The following is a 14,438-nucleotide window of genomic DNA, read 5'->3' as shown; positions in this document are numbered from 1 at the left end:
CTTGTATACCCTGTAATTTAGAAGGATGAGAGGGAATCTTATTGAAACATATAAGATTATTAAGGATTTGGACACGCTAGAGGCAGGAAACATGTTCCCGATGTTGGGGGAGTTCAGAACCAAGGGCCACAGTTTAAGAATGAGGGGTAAGCCATTTAGAACGGAGACGAGGAAACACTTTTTGTGATGAACTCCAGAGTATCCAAGCCCAGCCGCACCATTCTCTCAGCATATGACAGTCCCGCCATCCCGGGAATTAACCTTTCATTAGTCATTGAGATCCCCCAGCGCCTCAATCTGGCTTAAAATTAATCTGGCAAAACTCTTATCACATTATGGCAATAGTGACAGACACCATCTGCCTAATTTAGTGCCACTAACTATCTTTAGGTACATATAATCCCTTGGAACTATGAGTACAGGTCTGCAAGTGCATATAATGTAATCGACATTCAATGGATCTCTGAGAGATCCACTACAGTACATGTTTTTTTTTTCCTCTCTTTGCAGCCTTAACATTATCGATTGATTCCAGATTTGTCAGCCGTTATTGTTGACATGCTAAATTGAAGCCTAAACAATGTATTTTGGATTTAGCATGGAGGTTTTTGCACTTAAAAAAACCAAAACGATTTAATTTTTGTTCAAAGTAACAAATAAATCATTTATGTTTAAGAAAGAACTGTAGATGCTATAAAATTGAAGGTAGACAAAAATGCTGGAGAAACTCAGCGGGTGAGGCTGCATCTATGGAGGGTTTCGGTCCGAAACGTTGCCTAATTCCTTCGCTCCATAGATGCTGCCTCACCCGCTGAGTTTCTCCAGCACTTTTGTCTACCAACAAATAGATCATGTTTTGTTTTCTCTCCATAAATTACCAAGTGGCCTGTTTCCGCACTGTATCTCTAAACTAAGCTAAACTAAAATGGGGCTATGAGGGTGAGATAGCTCAGCCATGATTGAATGGTGGAATAGGCTTGATGGGCCGAATGGCCTCATTTTACTCCTATCACTTATCACCTTATGATCTTATGAAGATCCGTACACAGGTTGAGTGTCTCTGTCTGCTCAGTTGTGTGTGATGGAACTATGGGCATTTATTTCCAAGGAAAGAAAGAGGGAATTGTAATGTGCAGAGTGTTTCCTCATCCACTGAAGTGTGTGCAGAAGCACCATTATATCATAAAAAGACACAATGTGCTGGAGTAACTCAGCAGGTCAAGCAGCTCCTCTGGAGAATGTGGATAGGTGACGTTTCAGAATGGAGGAGTAACTCTGGGTCAGGCAGCATCTGTGGAGAACATGGATAGGTGACGTTTCACAGAATGCTGGAGTAACTCAGCGGGTCAGGCAGCATCTGTGGAGAACATGGATAGGTGATGTTTCAGAGTGCTGGAGTAACTTAGCGGGTCAGGCAGCATCTGTGGAGAACATGGATAGGTGACGTTTCACAGAGTGCTGGAGTAACTCAGTGGGTCAGGCAGCATCTGTGGAGAACATGGATAGGTGACGTTTCAGGACCCTTCTTCAGACCTTAACGTCACAACCCAAAATCACTCATCCTTTAACTCCAGAGATGCTTCTTGACCCCTCTAAGTTACTCCAACACTTTGTGTGTTTCCTTGGTAATCCAGCATCCGCAGTTCCTTGTTTCTAAATATTTCTATGATGTTATCATATAGTTTGCATCAACTTCAGATTTATCACCAACTAGAGAGTGGTCCTGATCTACTGTCTATCTCATTGAAGACCCTTGCACTATCTTTAATCAGACTTTCTTGGACTTTATCTTACACTAAACGTTATTCCCTTTATCATGTATCTGCACACTGTGGGCGGCTTGTTTGTAATCATGAATGTATAAGTTTATTGGCCAAGTATTCACATACCAGGAATTTGCCTTGGTGCTCCGCCCGCAAGTGACAACATGACATACAGTTAGGAATGACACATAAAACATTAAGCATTAATAATAAAACATTATTGATTAATCATGTGTAGTCTAGCCACTGACTATTAGCACACAACCTCGGTACACGTGACAATTAACTAAACTAATAGCCCTGTCCCACTGTACGAGTTCATTCCAAGAGCTCTCCCGAGCTTAAAAAAAAATCAAACTCGTGGTAAGCACGGAGAATGAACGTAGCGGGTACGTCAGAGCTCGGGGACGTCTCTTGGCAGCTCGTAACGCTAACGGCAAGTACTCGGGAAGACTCGTTAACGGCAGGTAAGCTCGGGAAGACTCGTGAAGATTTTTCAACATGATACAAAATGTCCACGAGAGCCCCGAGTACCGACAAGTGGCCATTACCGTAAATCTCCGAGTTTGAATCAGGGCAAACTCGGGAGAGCTCTTGGAATGAACTCGTACCGTGAGACAGGGCTTTAACTGAACTAAACTTAGATCCCCATGAGGGGGAGCTACAGGGCAAGGAATGTGCGTCTTTATACATTAAAAATTGTTTTCTCTGTTGCAGTCTGAATCAGACGGAGTCTACTGGGGAGTGTTACACGTTGCATGTGCGGGTAAGTTAAATGAATATGCAACATTCAATCAGTATGTTTTGAAGAGATTGATATCCCTGCTAGTGTCCACAGATGTCCTCAGCTCACTAAATATTTATTTGTTAAAAATCTCGCTACATTTTTTGTTTTATACCCAATTTTGAATCTAAATATTATTTTGGCTGATTTCCTCCTCTCATAAAGTCATTATTCTTACTGTACTACAATCCCACACTTTGGGCGTCATGGTGGCGCAGCGGTAGAGTTGCTGCCGCACAGCGCCAGAGACCCGTGTTCGATCCTGACCTCAGGTGCTGTCTGTACGGAGTTTGGACGTTCTCCCTGCGACCGCGTGGGTTTTCTCCGGGTGCTCCCGTTTCCTCCCACACCCCAAAGACGTGCAGGTTTGTCGGTTAATTGGCTTCTGTTAATTGTCCCTAGTGTGTAGTACAGTGCTAGTGTACGGGGTGATCGATGGTCGGTGCAGACTGGTTGGGCCGAAGGGCCTGTTTCCACGCTGTGTCTCTCTGAAGTCTAAAGGTGATTTGGTTTAGTTTGAGAGATGGCAATGGAGGAAGGAGGCCCAGGACAGAAAAGTCAGTGTGGGAATGGGAAGGGGAGTTAAAACAATTAGCGACCAACACTTGGTCTCGGCGATGTACAGGGGGCTGCATCAGGAACATTGTATGCTGGAGGTGAGGTTCGAGGAGGTGGATGTGAAACTCTGTCTCACCGGGAAGGACTGCTGGGGCCGCGGAGGGAGGGGCTGTAGAGACAGGTCATGTCAAGTCAAGTCACTTTTATTTCTATAGCACATTTAAAAAACAACTCTCGTTGACCAAAGTGCTTTACATTGGTGGAGGAACTAACGTTATACAACATTGGTTCATAGATTAAGTACATACATAAATACATGTAGCCCTCCCTCAGAGGATGTCAAGAAAGGCTTGAGAGTAAAGATGAGTTTTTAGTCTCGACTTAAAGGGGTCGATGGAGGGGGCAGTTCTGATGGGAAGAGGGATGCTGTTCCACAGTCTAGGAGCTGCAACCGCAAATGCGCGGGCGGTCACCCCTGATCTTATGCTTAGACCGCGGGATGTTCAGCAACCCCAAGTCGGCCGATCTGAGGGACCTGGAGGTGGTGTGGTGGGTAAGCAGACTTTTGATGTAGGTGGGGGCAAGCCCGTTAAGGGCTTTGTAGACATAAAGGAGGATCTTGAAATTTAGTCGGAACCGCACAGGGAGCCAGTGGAGCGAGGCCAGGATCGGGGTGATGTGCTCCCTTTTTCAGGGTGTTACATCTCCTGCCATTGCAGGGGAACGGTTTGATTTGGGATCAATCTGAATGGATGATTTGCAGTATTATTGTCACAGGATTGGTTCTCAGGTCAGGTCTTGGGTGTGGGTGGGGGGGGGGCGAGTTCCCTCCTGCCACGGGTACCATGTAATCCCACGCTACCTGCTCCATGGTCGGATAGTCGGCGACTAAACCGTCTCCCCCACCTGGTTTGCCAGGTGAGGAGGGGGCTGTGGACCCGCAGCAGGACCAAAAACAAGACCTGTCAAAGGGCGGATGAGCTCCTAGCGAGCCAACGGCCATCCATACTTCAGTAGAGGTTGCGATCACTGTTGTACACAGCATTGTAATGATGATGAAGCACACACACCAAAATCCTATACTTCCAGCGGCGGAAGTCCGCAGGAACTGGAGGACAGAGATGTGTGGTGCGTCCGTCACCGTCACCGTCCCCGTCGGAAACCGGCACCACTGCATCGCTAATGTTTTCAACGATGATGAATGAATGAATTGGTGAGGTGAAGATGCTATTTCTGTGCTCCCCCTCCCTCTACTCCAACCACTGGATATGCCATAATAATGGTTGATATTACAGTGTACCATACAATAGTATTACTCAAACATATGATCATGTAACATGGGGATGCTTCATGCTTTTTTAAAAATAATTCTGCCCATGGACAGCAATAGATGATGTTGTTCTGTGCTATAATTATTTTTAAAAGGAAGCTACTTTGATACTTCTGTCAGTAGGTCATATTGCCATTTGAGATTGGAACATTCTCTACCATTCTTAAATGAATGCCTCTATCTGCTTGCGTGGCCTGCGAGAGGAAGCGTGATCGAAGCCCGCAATCTCCATTGGTCTTTTAAGGGCAGAGACCAAAGTGGCGGCACAGCCAGTGCCGGATTTAGATGAAGAGAGGCCCTAAGCTGTTCCACTTGTGAGGCCCCCAACGACCGGACAGCCATGGCGGCCAAATCTCCCACAATTCAAAGCAAGGGTGAAAGTGCCCAGCGCCGACCAGTTGCCGTTGCAGTGCGCCTGCGCAGGGCGGCCGATGATGTGCTGGCCGTGGTTGTGCGCATGTGCAAGGCGGCCTGCCGTGCCGGCGGATGAGGAGCGAGCGGAGCCCGGCGGCCCGGACACGGATAGCGGGGGGGAGATGGAGAGAGAGAGATAGAGAGGGGGGCCGCCCAGAGTTGAACGGTAGGTGTTCTGCCTTGGCCGGAGGCCCCCCTAGACCTCGAGGCCCATCAATTTTTTTGGGGGGCCCCCTAGAAAGTGGGGGCCCTAAGCTATAGCTTGTTTAGCTTATATGTAAATCCGGCACTGGGCACAGCGGTAGAGTTGCTGACTTACAGCGCCAGAGACCTGGGTTTGATCCTGACTATGGGGGCTGTCTGCATGGAGTTTGTATCTTTTCCATGTGACCACTTGGGTTTTCACCGGGATCTCCGGTTTCCTCCAATATTCCAAAGACGTGCATGTTTGTAGGTTAATTGGCTTTTGTAAATTGTCCCTAGTGCGCAGGGTAGAACCACTGATTGCTGGTCGGCACAGACGTGATGGGCTCAATGACCTGTTTCTGCACTGTATCTCTAAACTAAACTAAACAAAACTAAACTAAACAAATCTAAATCTGAGTTCAATCCTGACCTCGGGTGTGGAGTTTACACCAACTCCCTGTGACTGCGTTGATTTTCTCCAGGTGTTCGGGTTTCCTTCTACATCTCGAAGACATGTAGGTTTGTACATAGAAACATAGAAAATAGGTGCAGGAGGAGGCCATTCGGCCCTTCGAGCCAGCACCGCCATTCATTGCGATCATTGCTGATCGTCCCCTATCAATAACCCGTGCCTGCCTTCTCCCCATATCCCTTGATTCCACTAGCCCCTAGAGCTCTATCTAACTCTCTCTTAAATCCATCCAGTGACTTGGCCTCCACTGCCGTCTATGGCAAGGAATTCCACAAATTCATCAACTCTCTGGGTGAAAATTTGTTTTTCTCACCTCAGTCTTAAATGGCCTCCCCTTTATTCTAACTGTGGCCCCTGGTTCTGGACACGCCCAACATTGGGAACATTTTTCCTGCATCTAGCTTGTACAGTCCTTTTATAATTTTATAACAATAATCGCCCTCTGTAAATTTCCCCAAGTGTGTGTAGAGAGTGGATGAGTAAGTGGGATAAAGTGGACCATGGGGGAAAATGGAGGAGGACTGACCAAACTTTGTGCCTTCCACCACACTGATGAATGTTTGCGTTAAATTTTTATTGTGTATTGTGTGTTCTTTTTTTATTGTACCGCTGCTGGCAAATTCATTTCACTGCACTTTATGTGCAAGTGACGAATAAATCTGACTTGACTTGGACGGGTGATAGATGGTTAGCGTGGACTCTGTGGGCCAAAGGGCCTGTTTCCATGTTGTATCTCGAAACTAAGCTAAATGTACAATTCTAAAACATGGCAGGCTTCTTGCAGACTTACTCCTGTCACCATCATGTCTCCCCGGGACCCTCCTGCCGACCCGAACTGTCTCTTGTCCTCTGTCATCGTGCAGCTTTGCATTTGTATAGACTGAAGGAGAAACTTCACTGTAAAAAAAACCGCTGTGAAATGAAATGACTTACAATTTTATGAAAGGTACACAAAAATGCTGGAGAAACTCAACGGGTGCAGCAGCATCTATGGAGCGAAGGAAATAGGCGACGTTTCGGGCCGAAACCCTTCTTCAGACTGATGGGGGATGGGGGGGGAGAAGGAAGGAAAAAGGGAGGAGGAGGAGCCCGAGGGCGGGGGGATGGGAGGAGACAGCTCGAGGGTTAAGGAAGGGGAGGAGACAGCAAGGACTAGCAAAACTGGGAGAATTCAATGTTCATGCCATCCGGACACAAGCAACCCAGGCGGAATATGAGGTGCTGTTCCTCCAATTTCCGGTGTTGCTCACTCTGGCAATGGAGGAGACCCAGGACAGAGAGGTCGGATTGGGAATGGGAGGGGGAGTTGAAGTGCTGAGCCACCGGGAGTTCAGGTAGGTTCTTGCGGACCGAGCGGAGGTGTTCGGCGAAACGATCGCCCAACCTCCGCTTAGTCTCCCCGATGTAAATCAGCTGACATCTAGAGCAGCGGATGCAGTAGATGAGGTTGGAGGAGATACAGGTGAACCTTTGTCGCACCGGGAACGACTGCTTGGGTCCTTGAATGGAGTCGAGGGGGGAGGTGAAGGGACAGGTGTTGCATTTCTTGCGGTTGCAACGGAAAGTGCCCGGGGAGGGGGTGGTACGGGAGGGAAGGGAAGAATTGACAAGGGAGTTGCGGAGGGAGCGGTCTTTGCGGAAGGCAGACATAGGGGGAGATTGGAAGATGTGGCGAGTGGTGGGGTCACGTTGGAGGTGGCGGAAATGGTGGAGGATTATTTGTTGTATTTGCCGGCTGGTGGGGTGAAAGGTGAGGACCTTTTCATACAATTTTATGAAACTGGAAAGCACTGCCTGAAAATGGGTCGCAGTACATTCATCGGTAAGTGTCAGAAGAGGAATTTGATACATATATGATGAGGAAATATTCATGGGGCCAGAGCTAAAGAGTTAATAGCTCATTCTAAAATCCACCACTGATATGGTAGGCTTAGTGACCTTATTTAATAGACACAGAATGCTGGAGTAACTCAGCGGGACAGGCAGCATCTCTGGAGAGAAGGAATGGGTATCGTTTCGGTCGAGACCCTTCATCAGACTGCTTACCACGCAAATCTATGATTAGTCTGCCAAGCCACTTCAGAGTGTGTTACAGAGCCAGAATAGGGTGCCAAAATATGAATACAGTATAAACGCATCAAGCATTTGTGCTTTTGACATCAAAACTGGTCATTGTTAATGTCGTATTTGCGGCGTACATGCAACTTCATGTGGATGGCTCAGCTGGTAGAGCTGCTACCTCACAGCGCCAGAGACACGGGTTCATTTCTGAATTTCCTCCGGGTGTTCTGGCTTCCTCCCGCATCCAAAGATGAGCGTGTTTGTGGGTTAATCGGCCCTCTGTAAACTGCCCCCTCGTGTGTAGGGAGTGGATGTGAAAGTGGGATAGCATAGAACTAGTGTGGACGAGCGATCGTTGTCTGGCATAGACTAGATGGGCTGAAAGGCCTGTTTCCATCTTGTGTCTTTCAATCAACTCAGTTAATTAATCACCAGTCTGAAGAAGGGTTCCGACCCGAAACATAACTTATTCCTTTTCTCCAGTGATGCTATCTGACGATGATCTCTGGAGAACATGGATGGGTGATGCTTCAGGTCGGGACCCTTCTTCACTTACTCCAGCACTGTGTGTTCCACTGGGTAACTCCAGCACTTTCCTTTTTGTTCTATGAAATCTATCATGACAAATTGTGAAATGGACCAGAGGTTTTAAAATTGTATTCAAAATTCTTCCAGAAGCACTTTTCTCATTGTTCTCTTGCACCCAATATGCTCTCTAATGTCAAGACTTCAGCGGTTGTATATTGCCAAAGTAATATGGTGAAGAGATTTGGGGAAGTTTATGACTGAAGAGAAAAACCAAGGCTAAAGATAATGGCATTAAATAAAGAAAGTCACGAATGGACAGAGTATAAAATCAGTCATCACAACATTAGTAATTACAAGTTGGGGAGCCAGTCCATCAACTCTTCGCACCTCTGCCATAGCTCTTGTGTATTCCCCAGCTGAGTACTGGGCACCTGTATGGAGCAGACATACTTGCTTGGTAGACACGAGCCTGAACAGCACCTTATGAACCATCACTGGGTGCCTTCAACCTACTCCAGTCGAGCAGCTCCCTATACTTGCAGGAATTCCACCTGCAGGGAACCGAAGGCAAGCAGCAACTCTGGCACTATCTCATCGTGCCATGGACCCAGATCGCCTCCTCCATCAGGCTATCAGCAGACAGCAGAGGCCACCCCGACTGAAGTCCCGTCACCCCTTTGCTCCACGTGGAAAACAACTCCTAGCATCCATCCAGCCAACTGAGACAAAAGCACACTGGATAGCCACCAAGTGGTCACAGGAGTGGAAGGCAACCTCATCTCCATTACACAGCTACATCTCTTCACCAGATAAAAGCTGTCCAGGGTTGACCTCCCCAGAGGAGCGTGGGTGAAGCTCAACAGACTTGGTACTGGAGTTGGGCGTTTCAATGCCAGCGTGTGGAGATGGGGGCTCCGCCAGAGCCCAGCCTGTGAATGTGGAGCAGAACAACAGACAGCCAACCATGTCATCTCTGGGTGCCCGCTCTACCACCCACCAAATGGAGCTGTGTCAGGGCCTGGCAGACATTGACGCCAACAGAGACAACACCCCGGCTTGAGATCTAACTATTCCTTTGGTTTATGTTTCATTCACAAGAAGAATATAGCTGGGAAAAATGGTAAAGGGCTAAAATTGAATACAGCTACACTTTAGTTTATTGTCACGTGTACCGAGGTACAGTGAAAAGCTTTTGTTGCGTGCTAACCAGTCAGTGGAAAGACAATACATGATTACAATCGAGCCGTTCACAATGTACGGATACATGATAAGGGAATAACGTTCAGTGCAAGGTAAAGACCGATCAAAGATAGACTGAGGGTCATCAATGAGGTTAATAGTAGTTCAGGACTGCTCTCTGGTTATGGTAGGATGATTCAGTTGCTTGATAACAGCTGGGAAGAAACTGTTCCTGAATCTAGATGTGTGTGTTTTTACCTCTTGCCTGATGGGAGAGGGGAGAAGAGGGAGTTGCCAGGGTGCGACTGGTCCTTGATTATGCGGCTGGCCTTGCCGAGGCAGCGTGAGGTGTAGATGGAGTCAATGGAAGGGAGGCCGGCTCTGGATACTTTCAAGAGAGAGCTAGATAGGGCTCTTAAAGATGGTGGAGTCAGGGGATATGGGGAGAAGGCAGGAACGGGGTACTGATTGGGGATGATCAGCCATGATCACATTGAATGGCCGTGCTGGCTTGAAGGGCCGAATGGCCTTCTCCTGCACCTATTGTCTGAAGAAGTGTCTCCACCCGAAACATCACCTGTTCCTTTTCTCCAGAGATGCTGCCTGACCTTCTGAGTTACTCTAGCATTTTAGAAACATAGAAAATAGGGGCAGGAGGGGGCCATTCGGCCCTTCGAGCCAGAACTGCCATTCAATATGATCATGTCTAATTGTCCAAAATCAGTAGGAAACAACTGCAGATGCTGGTTTAAATCGAAGGTAGACACAAGATGCTGGAGTAACTCAGCGGGGCAGGCAGCATTTCTGCCTTCTCTCCAGAGATGCTGCCTGTCCTGCTGAGTTACTCCAGCATCTTGTGTCTACATCCAAAATCAGTACCCCGTTCCTGCTTTCTCACTATATCCTGTTAACCCTAAGAGTTATATCTAACTCTCTCTTGAAAACATCCAGTGAATAGGCCTCCACTGGCTTCTATGGCAGATAATTCCACAGATTCACAACTCCCTGGGTGAAAAAAATGTCCACATCTCAGTCCTAAATGGCCTACCCCTTATTTTAAAACTGTGATCCTTGGTTCTGGACTCCCGCAACATCAGGAACATGTTTCCTGCCTCTAGCGTGTCCAAACCCTTAATAATCTTATATGTTTCAATAAGATCTCCTCTCATCCTTCTAAATTCCAGAGTATACAAGCCCAGCTGCTCCATTTTATCATTATATGTCAGACCGACCATCCTGGGAATTAACCTTGTGAACTTATGCTGCACTCCCTCAATAGCAAGAATGTTCTTCCTCACATTAGAAGACCAAAACTGCGTACAATACTCCAGGTGCGGTCTCACCAGGGCCCTGTACAACTGCAGTAGGACCTCCTTGCTCTTATACTCCGGGGCGGAAAACCCGGGGGGGCCAGAGGGGACACGTCCCCTCCATGTTTTGAGAGGTGGGGGACATTCCCCCCCCCCCAAGTTTTTGTAATCCGGATTTTAATACCCGGTGAAATCTCCGCTTTCCGCGAGATAGTGGGGGTGGGACTGATGATCGAGGGCGCCGATTGGACGAGAGAGACGTCGGTCAGCAGGCAATGTAGACGGGACATGATTCAGCGCGATGATTGGAGGAGGGAGAAGTAGGGGGGGGGGTGGGGTGGGACTGAGGATAGAGCACGTTGATTGGAGGAGGGAGATGTGGCACAGACCAGAGCTTAATCCACAGCCAGGATCGATCCCGGCCGGGTCTCCGGCGCTGTCCCGTCCCCTCCCGATTACCCCCTACCCCACCCCCGTGGATGGCGAGAGAGGTCGGCAGCAAAGATCCTCCGCTATAGGATCTTTGGTCGGGAATGAGACGGGCCAGCGCAGAGAAACAGCGCTAAACCCAGCTCACTCTGCCTGTCCCGTCAGGTGAGCCTACAGCCTTCCTGGACTTGCGGGAAATATGGCCAGCGCGGAGAAGCAGCGCTGGTGTCCCGTAAGTCCAGACAGGGCTGTGGTTAACCCGGTCAGACAGGCAGAGTTAAGCTGCATTTACGCGTGCGTGTGCGTGTGCGTGTGCGCGTGTGCGTGTGTGTGTCTGCCAAAAAATTGTGCCCCCGTCCCGTCCCCTCCATGTTTTGATAGCGAGTTCCGCTCTTGCCTATACTCAGATCCTCTCTCTATGAAGGCCAACATACTATTTGCTTTCTACACTGCTAGCTCTACCTGCATGCTTACTTTCAGTGATTGATAAACAAGTTAAATCACATTTTGTCTTTACAACACAAGGACACGTTAGTCAAACATAGAACATTGAGCAATGCTGCAGACGAACATGCCCTTCAGCCAAACATAGTTTCGTTTAGTCAGCGTGGAAACAGGCCTTTCGGCCCACCCAGTCCGCACCGACCTGCGATCCCCGCACATTAACACTGTCCTGCACACATTCAGGACAATTTACACACATACTGAGCCAATTAACCTACATACCTGTATGCCTTTGGAGTGTGGGAGGAAACCGCACATCTCAGAGAAAACACACGCGGTCACGGGGAGAATAGACTAACTCCATACCGGCAGCACCCGTAGTCAGGATAGAACCCAGGTCTCCGGCGCTGCAAACACTGTAAGGCAGCAACTCCTCCACTACGCCAGTAATGTAGAAACAAGGAACTGCAGAAACTGGTTTACACAAACTCTGTACAGACCGCACCCGTAGTCAGGATCGAAGGTCCCTGGAGCTGTGAGGCAGCAACTACCACTGCGCCACCGTACCGCCACATTATGCCTCTGATTATGCGTAGGATTATGCCCAAGAATGAGTAGGTTAACCTATGATGAGCGTCTGTCGGCACTGGGCCTGTACTCGCTGGAGTTTAGAAGGATGAAGGGAGACCTCATTCAAACGTACAGAATAGTGAAAGGTTTGGATAGAGTGGATGTGGAGAGGATATTTCCACTAGTGGGAGAGTCCAGGGCTAGAGGTCACAGCCTCAGAATTAGAGGACGTTCCTTTAGGAAGGAGATGAGGAGAAATTCCTTTAGTCAGAGGGTGGTGAATCTGTGGAATTATTTGCCACAGAAGACTGGAGACCATGTCAGTGGATATATTTATGGTAGAGATAAAGTATAAAGTATAAAGTATCCTTTATTGTCATATAAACTTTTAGTTTGAACGAAATTGCATAGTCATGACAGAGAATAAAATAACAGAACACACAATGAACACAGTTTAACATCCACCACAGTGAGTCTACCAGGCACCTCCTCACTGTGATGGAAGGCAAAAGTCTTAAAGTCCTTGTCTCTTCCCTCCTTGTTCTCCCTCTGCGTTGAGGCGATCCAGGCTTTCGATGTTGGGACTCCGCCGGGTGGTGGTGGTAAGTCCCGCGGCCGAATCTGAGCTCCGCGAACGGGCCGGTTCAAATTCCGCGGCCCGGGGCGGACGAAGCTGCCACCCTCCATTCCAGCGGACGAAGCTGTTGTTGCGGGAGTTCTGGAGAATCGGTCACCAACCTGGGACCTGCGAGCTCCCGATGTTGTCGTCCACTGGGCCCGTGGCCGAAGCCTCCGAGGCTCCGAAGTCGGGCCGCCACCACAGCCCCGAAGTCGGCCAGCTTCGCGATGGCGAGTCGGAGCCTCGAGCCTCCGGGCCCTCGAGGTCAGTTCCAGTTGGAGGCCGCCAGCTCCACGATTAGGCCTCAGCGCAGACGGAGACTGAGACGAAGATACGACAAAGAAAAGGTCGCACCCCCCCGAAGGACGAGACTAAAACAAGTTTTTCCCGCCCCCCACACATACAACTAAAAATAAACTAAAACATACGTCCAACAAGACAAAAGAAAACACAAAAAAAAAAGACAGACGGACTGCAGGTGAGCCGCCGCTGCTTGGGCAGCGCCGCTACAGGGCCTGGAGATAGATAGATTCTTGATTAGTACGGGTGTCAGGGGTTATGCGGAGAAGGCAGGAGAATGGGGTTAGGAGGGAGAGATAGATCAGCCTTGATTGAATGGCGGAGTAGACTTGATGGGCCGAATGGCCTAATTCTGCCGCTGTCACATGAACTTACGAGCTCCCACAATTTTATATACTTCTGATTAATATCCACGGTGTACTGAAATAAGGTTAATTAGTAATATTAAAAATGATCCTCTGTGGAAGGAACACAATTTTATATTCAACATGTGATATGATTGGCCTCAAAATTAGGAGCCTAAATTTAACCAAAGTTAATTGCTCTAAAATTCAAAATGATCAACCTTGTTTCCAAATCCCTCGATGGTTTTCACCTCCCTGCTCTGTGACAAGATGCCTAAGATATCGGTGTCTGATTTGGTTGCTTGAACCTCCCTGAATTTAATCACTTTGTCAAGAAGAAGAACGTCTTGCGAATGAAACATAAATAAACCAAAGGAATAGTTAGATCTCAAGCCGGGTGTTGAGCAGCCAGGTTGTTGTCTGTGTTGGCGTCAATGTCTGCCAGGCCCTGACACAGCTCCATTTGGTGGGTGGTAGAGCGGGCACCCAGAGATGACATGGTTGGCTGTCTGTTGTTCTGCTCCGCATTCACAGGCCCCATCTCCACATGCTCTACCGCCATTGACCATAGTGGGGCCATGCTCCAGAGTTCTTCTTCTAAACCTAAGTGAAGGCTCTACAAGGCGCTGGTCAGGCCGCATTTGCAATATTGTGAGCAATTTTGGGCCCCATACCTGAGGAAGGATGTGCTGGCTCTGGAGAGGGTCCAGAGGAGGTTTACAAGAATGATCCCAGGAATGAGTAGGATAACCTATGATGAGCGGTAGACAAAATTGCTGGAGAAACTCAGCGGGTGCGGCAGCATCTACAGAGCAAAGGAAATAGGCAAAATTTCGGGCCGAAACCCTTCTTCAAACTGCTGAGTTTCTCCAGCAATTTTCGATTTTCCAGCATCTGCAGTTCCTTCTTGAACATAAGCTATGATGAGCGTTTGACGGCACTGGGCCTGTACTCGCTGAAGTTTAGAAGAATGAGGGGGGACCTCATTGAAACATTACAGAATAGTGAAAGGCTTGGCTCGTGTGGAAGTGGAGAGGATGTTTCCACTAGTGGGAGAGTCTTGGACTAGAGATCATAGCTTCAGAATTATAGGGCGTTTCTTTAGGAAGGAGATGAGGAGGAATTTCTTTAGTCAGAAGGCGGTGAA

At 48.3% G+C, this 14,438-nt stretch overlaps 1 protein-coding gene across 1 annotated transcript in view; it reads left to right on the top strand.

The window, feature by feature from the left end:
* tmem241 (transmembrane protein 241) overlaps positions 1–14,438 on the top strand; it is a 120,429-nt gene that overhangs the window by 27,941 nt on the left and 78,050 nt on the right. Inside the window, exon 8 of the mRNA XM_033020422.1 lies at positions 2,481–2,529. Coding sequence (XP_032876313.1) covers positions 2,481–2,529 — 49 coding nt within the window. The remainder of the gene's footprint in view (positions 1–2,480; positions 2,530–14,438) is intronic.

The sequence above is a fragment of the Amblyraja radiata genome, chromosome 4 (genome assembly GCF_010909765.2).
Source record: "Amblyraja radiata isolate CabotCenter1 chromosome 4, sAmbRad1.1.pri, whole genome shotgun sequence".
Taxonomy (NCBI): Eukaryota; Metazoa; Chordata; class Chondrichthyes; order Rajiformes; family Rajidae; genus Amblyraja; species Amblyraja radiata.
Note: the sequence above shows the minus strand (reverse complement) of the source record. Positions and strands in the feature narration are given on the sequence as shown.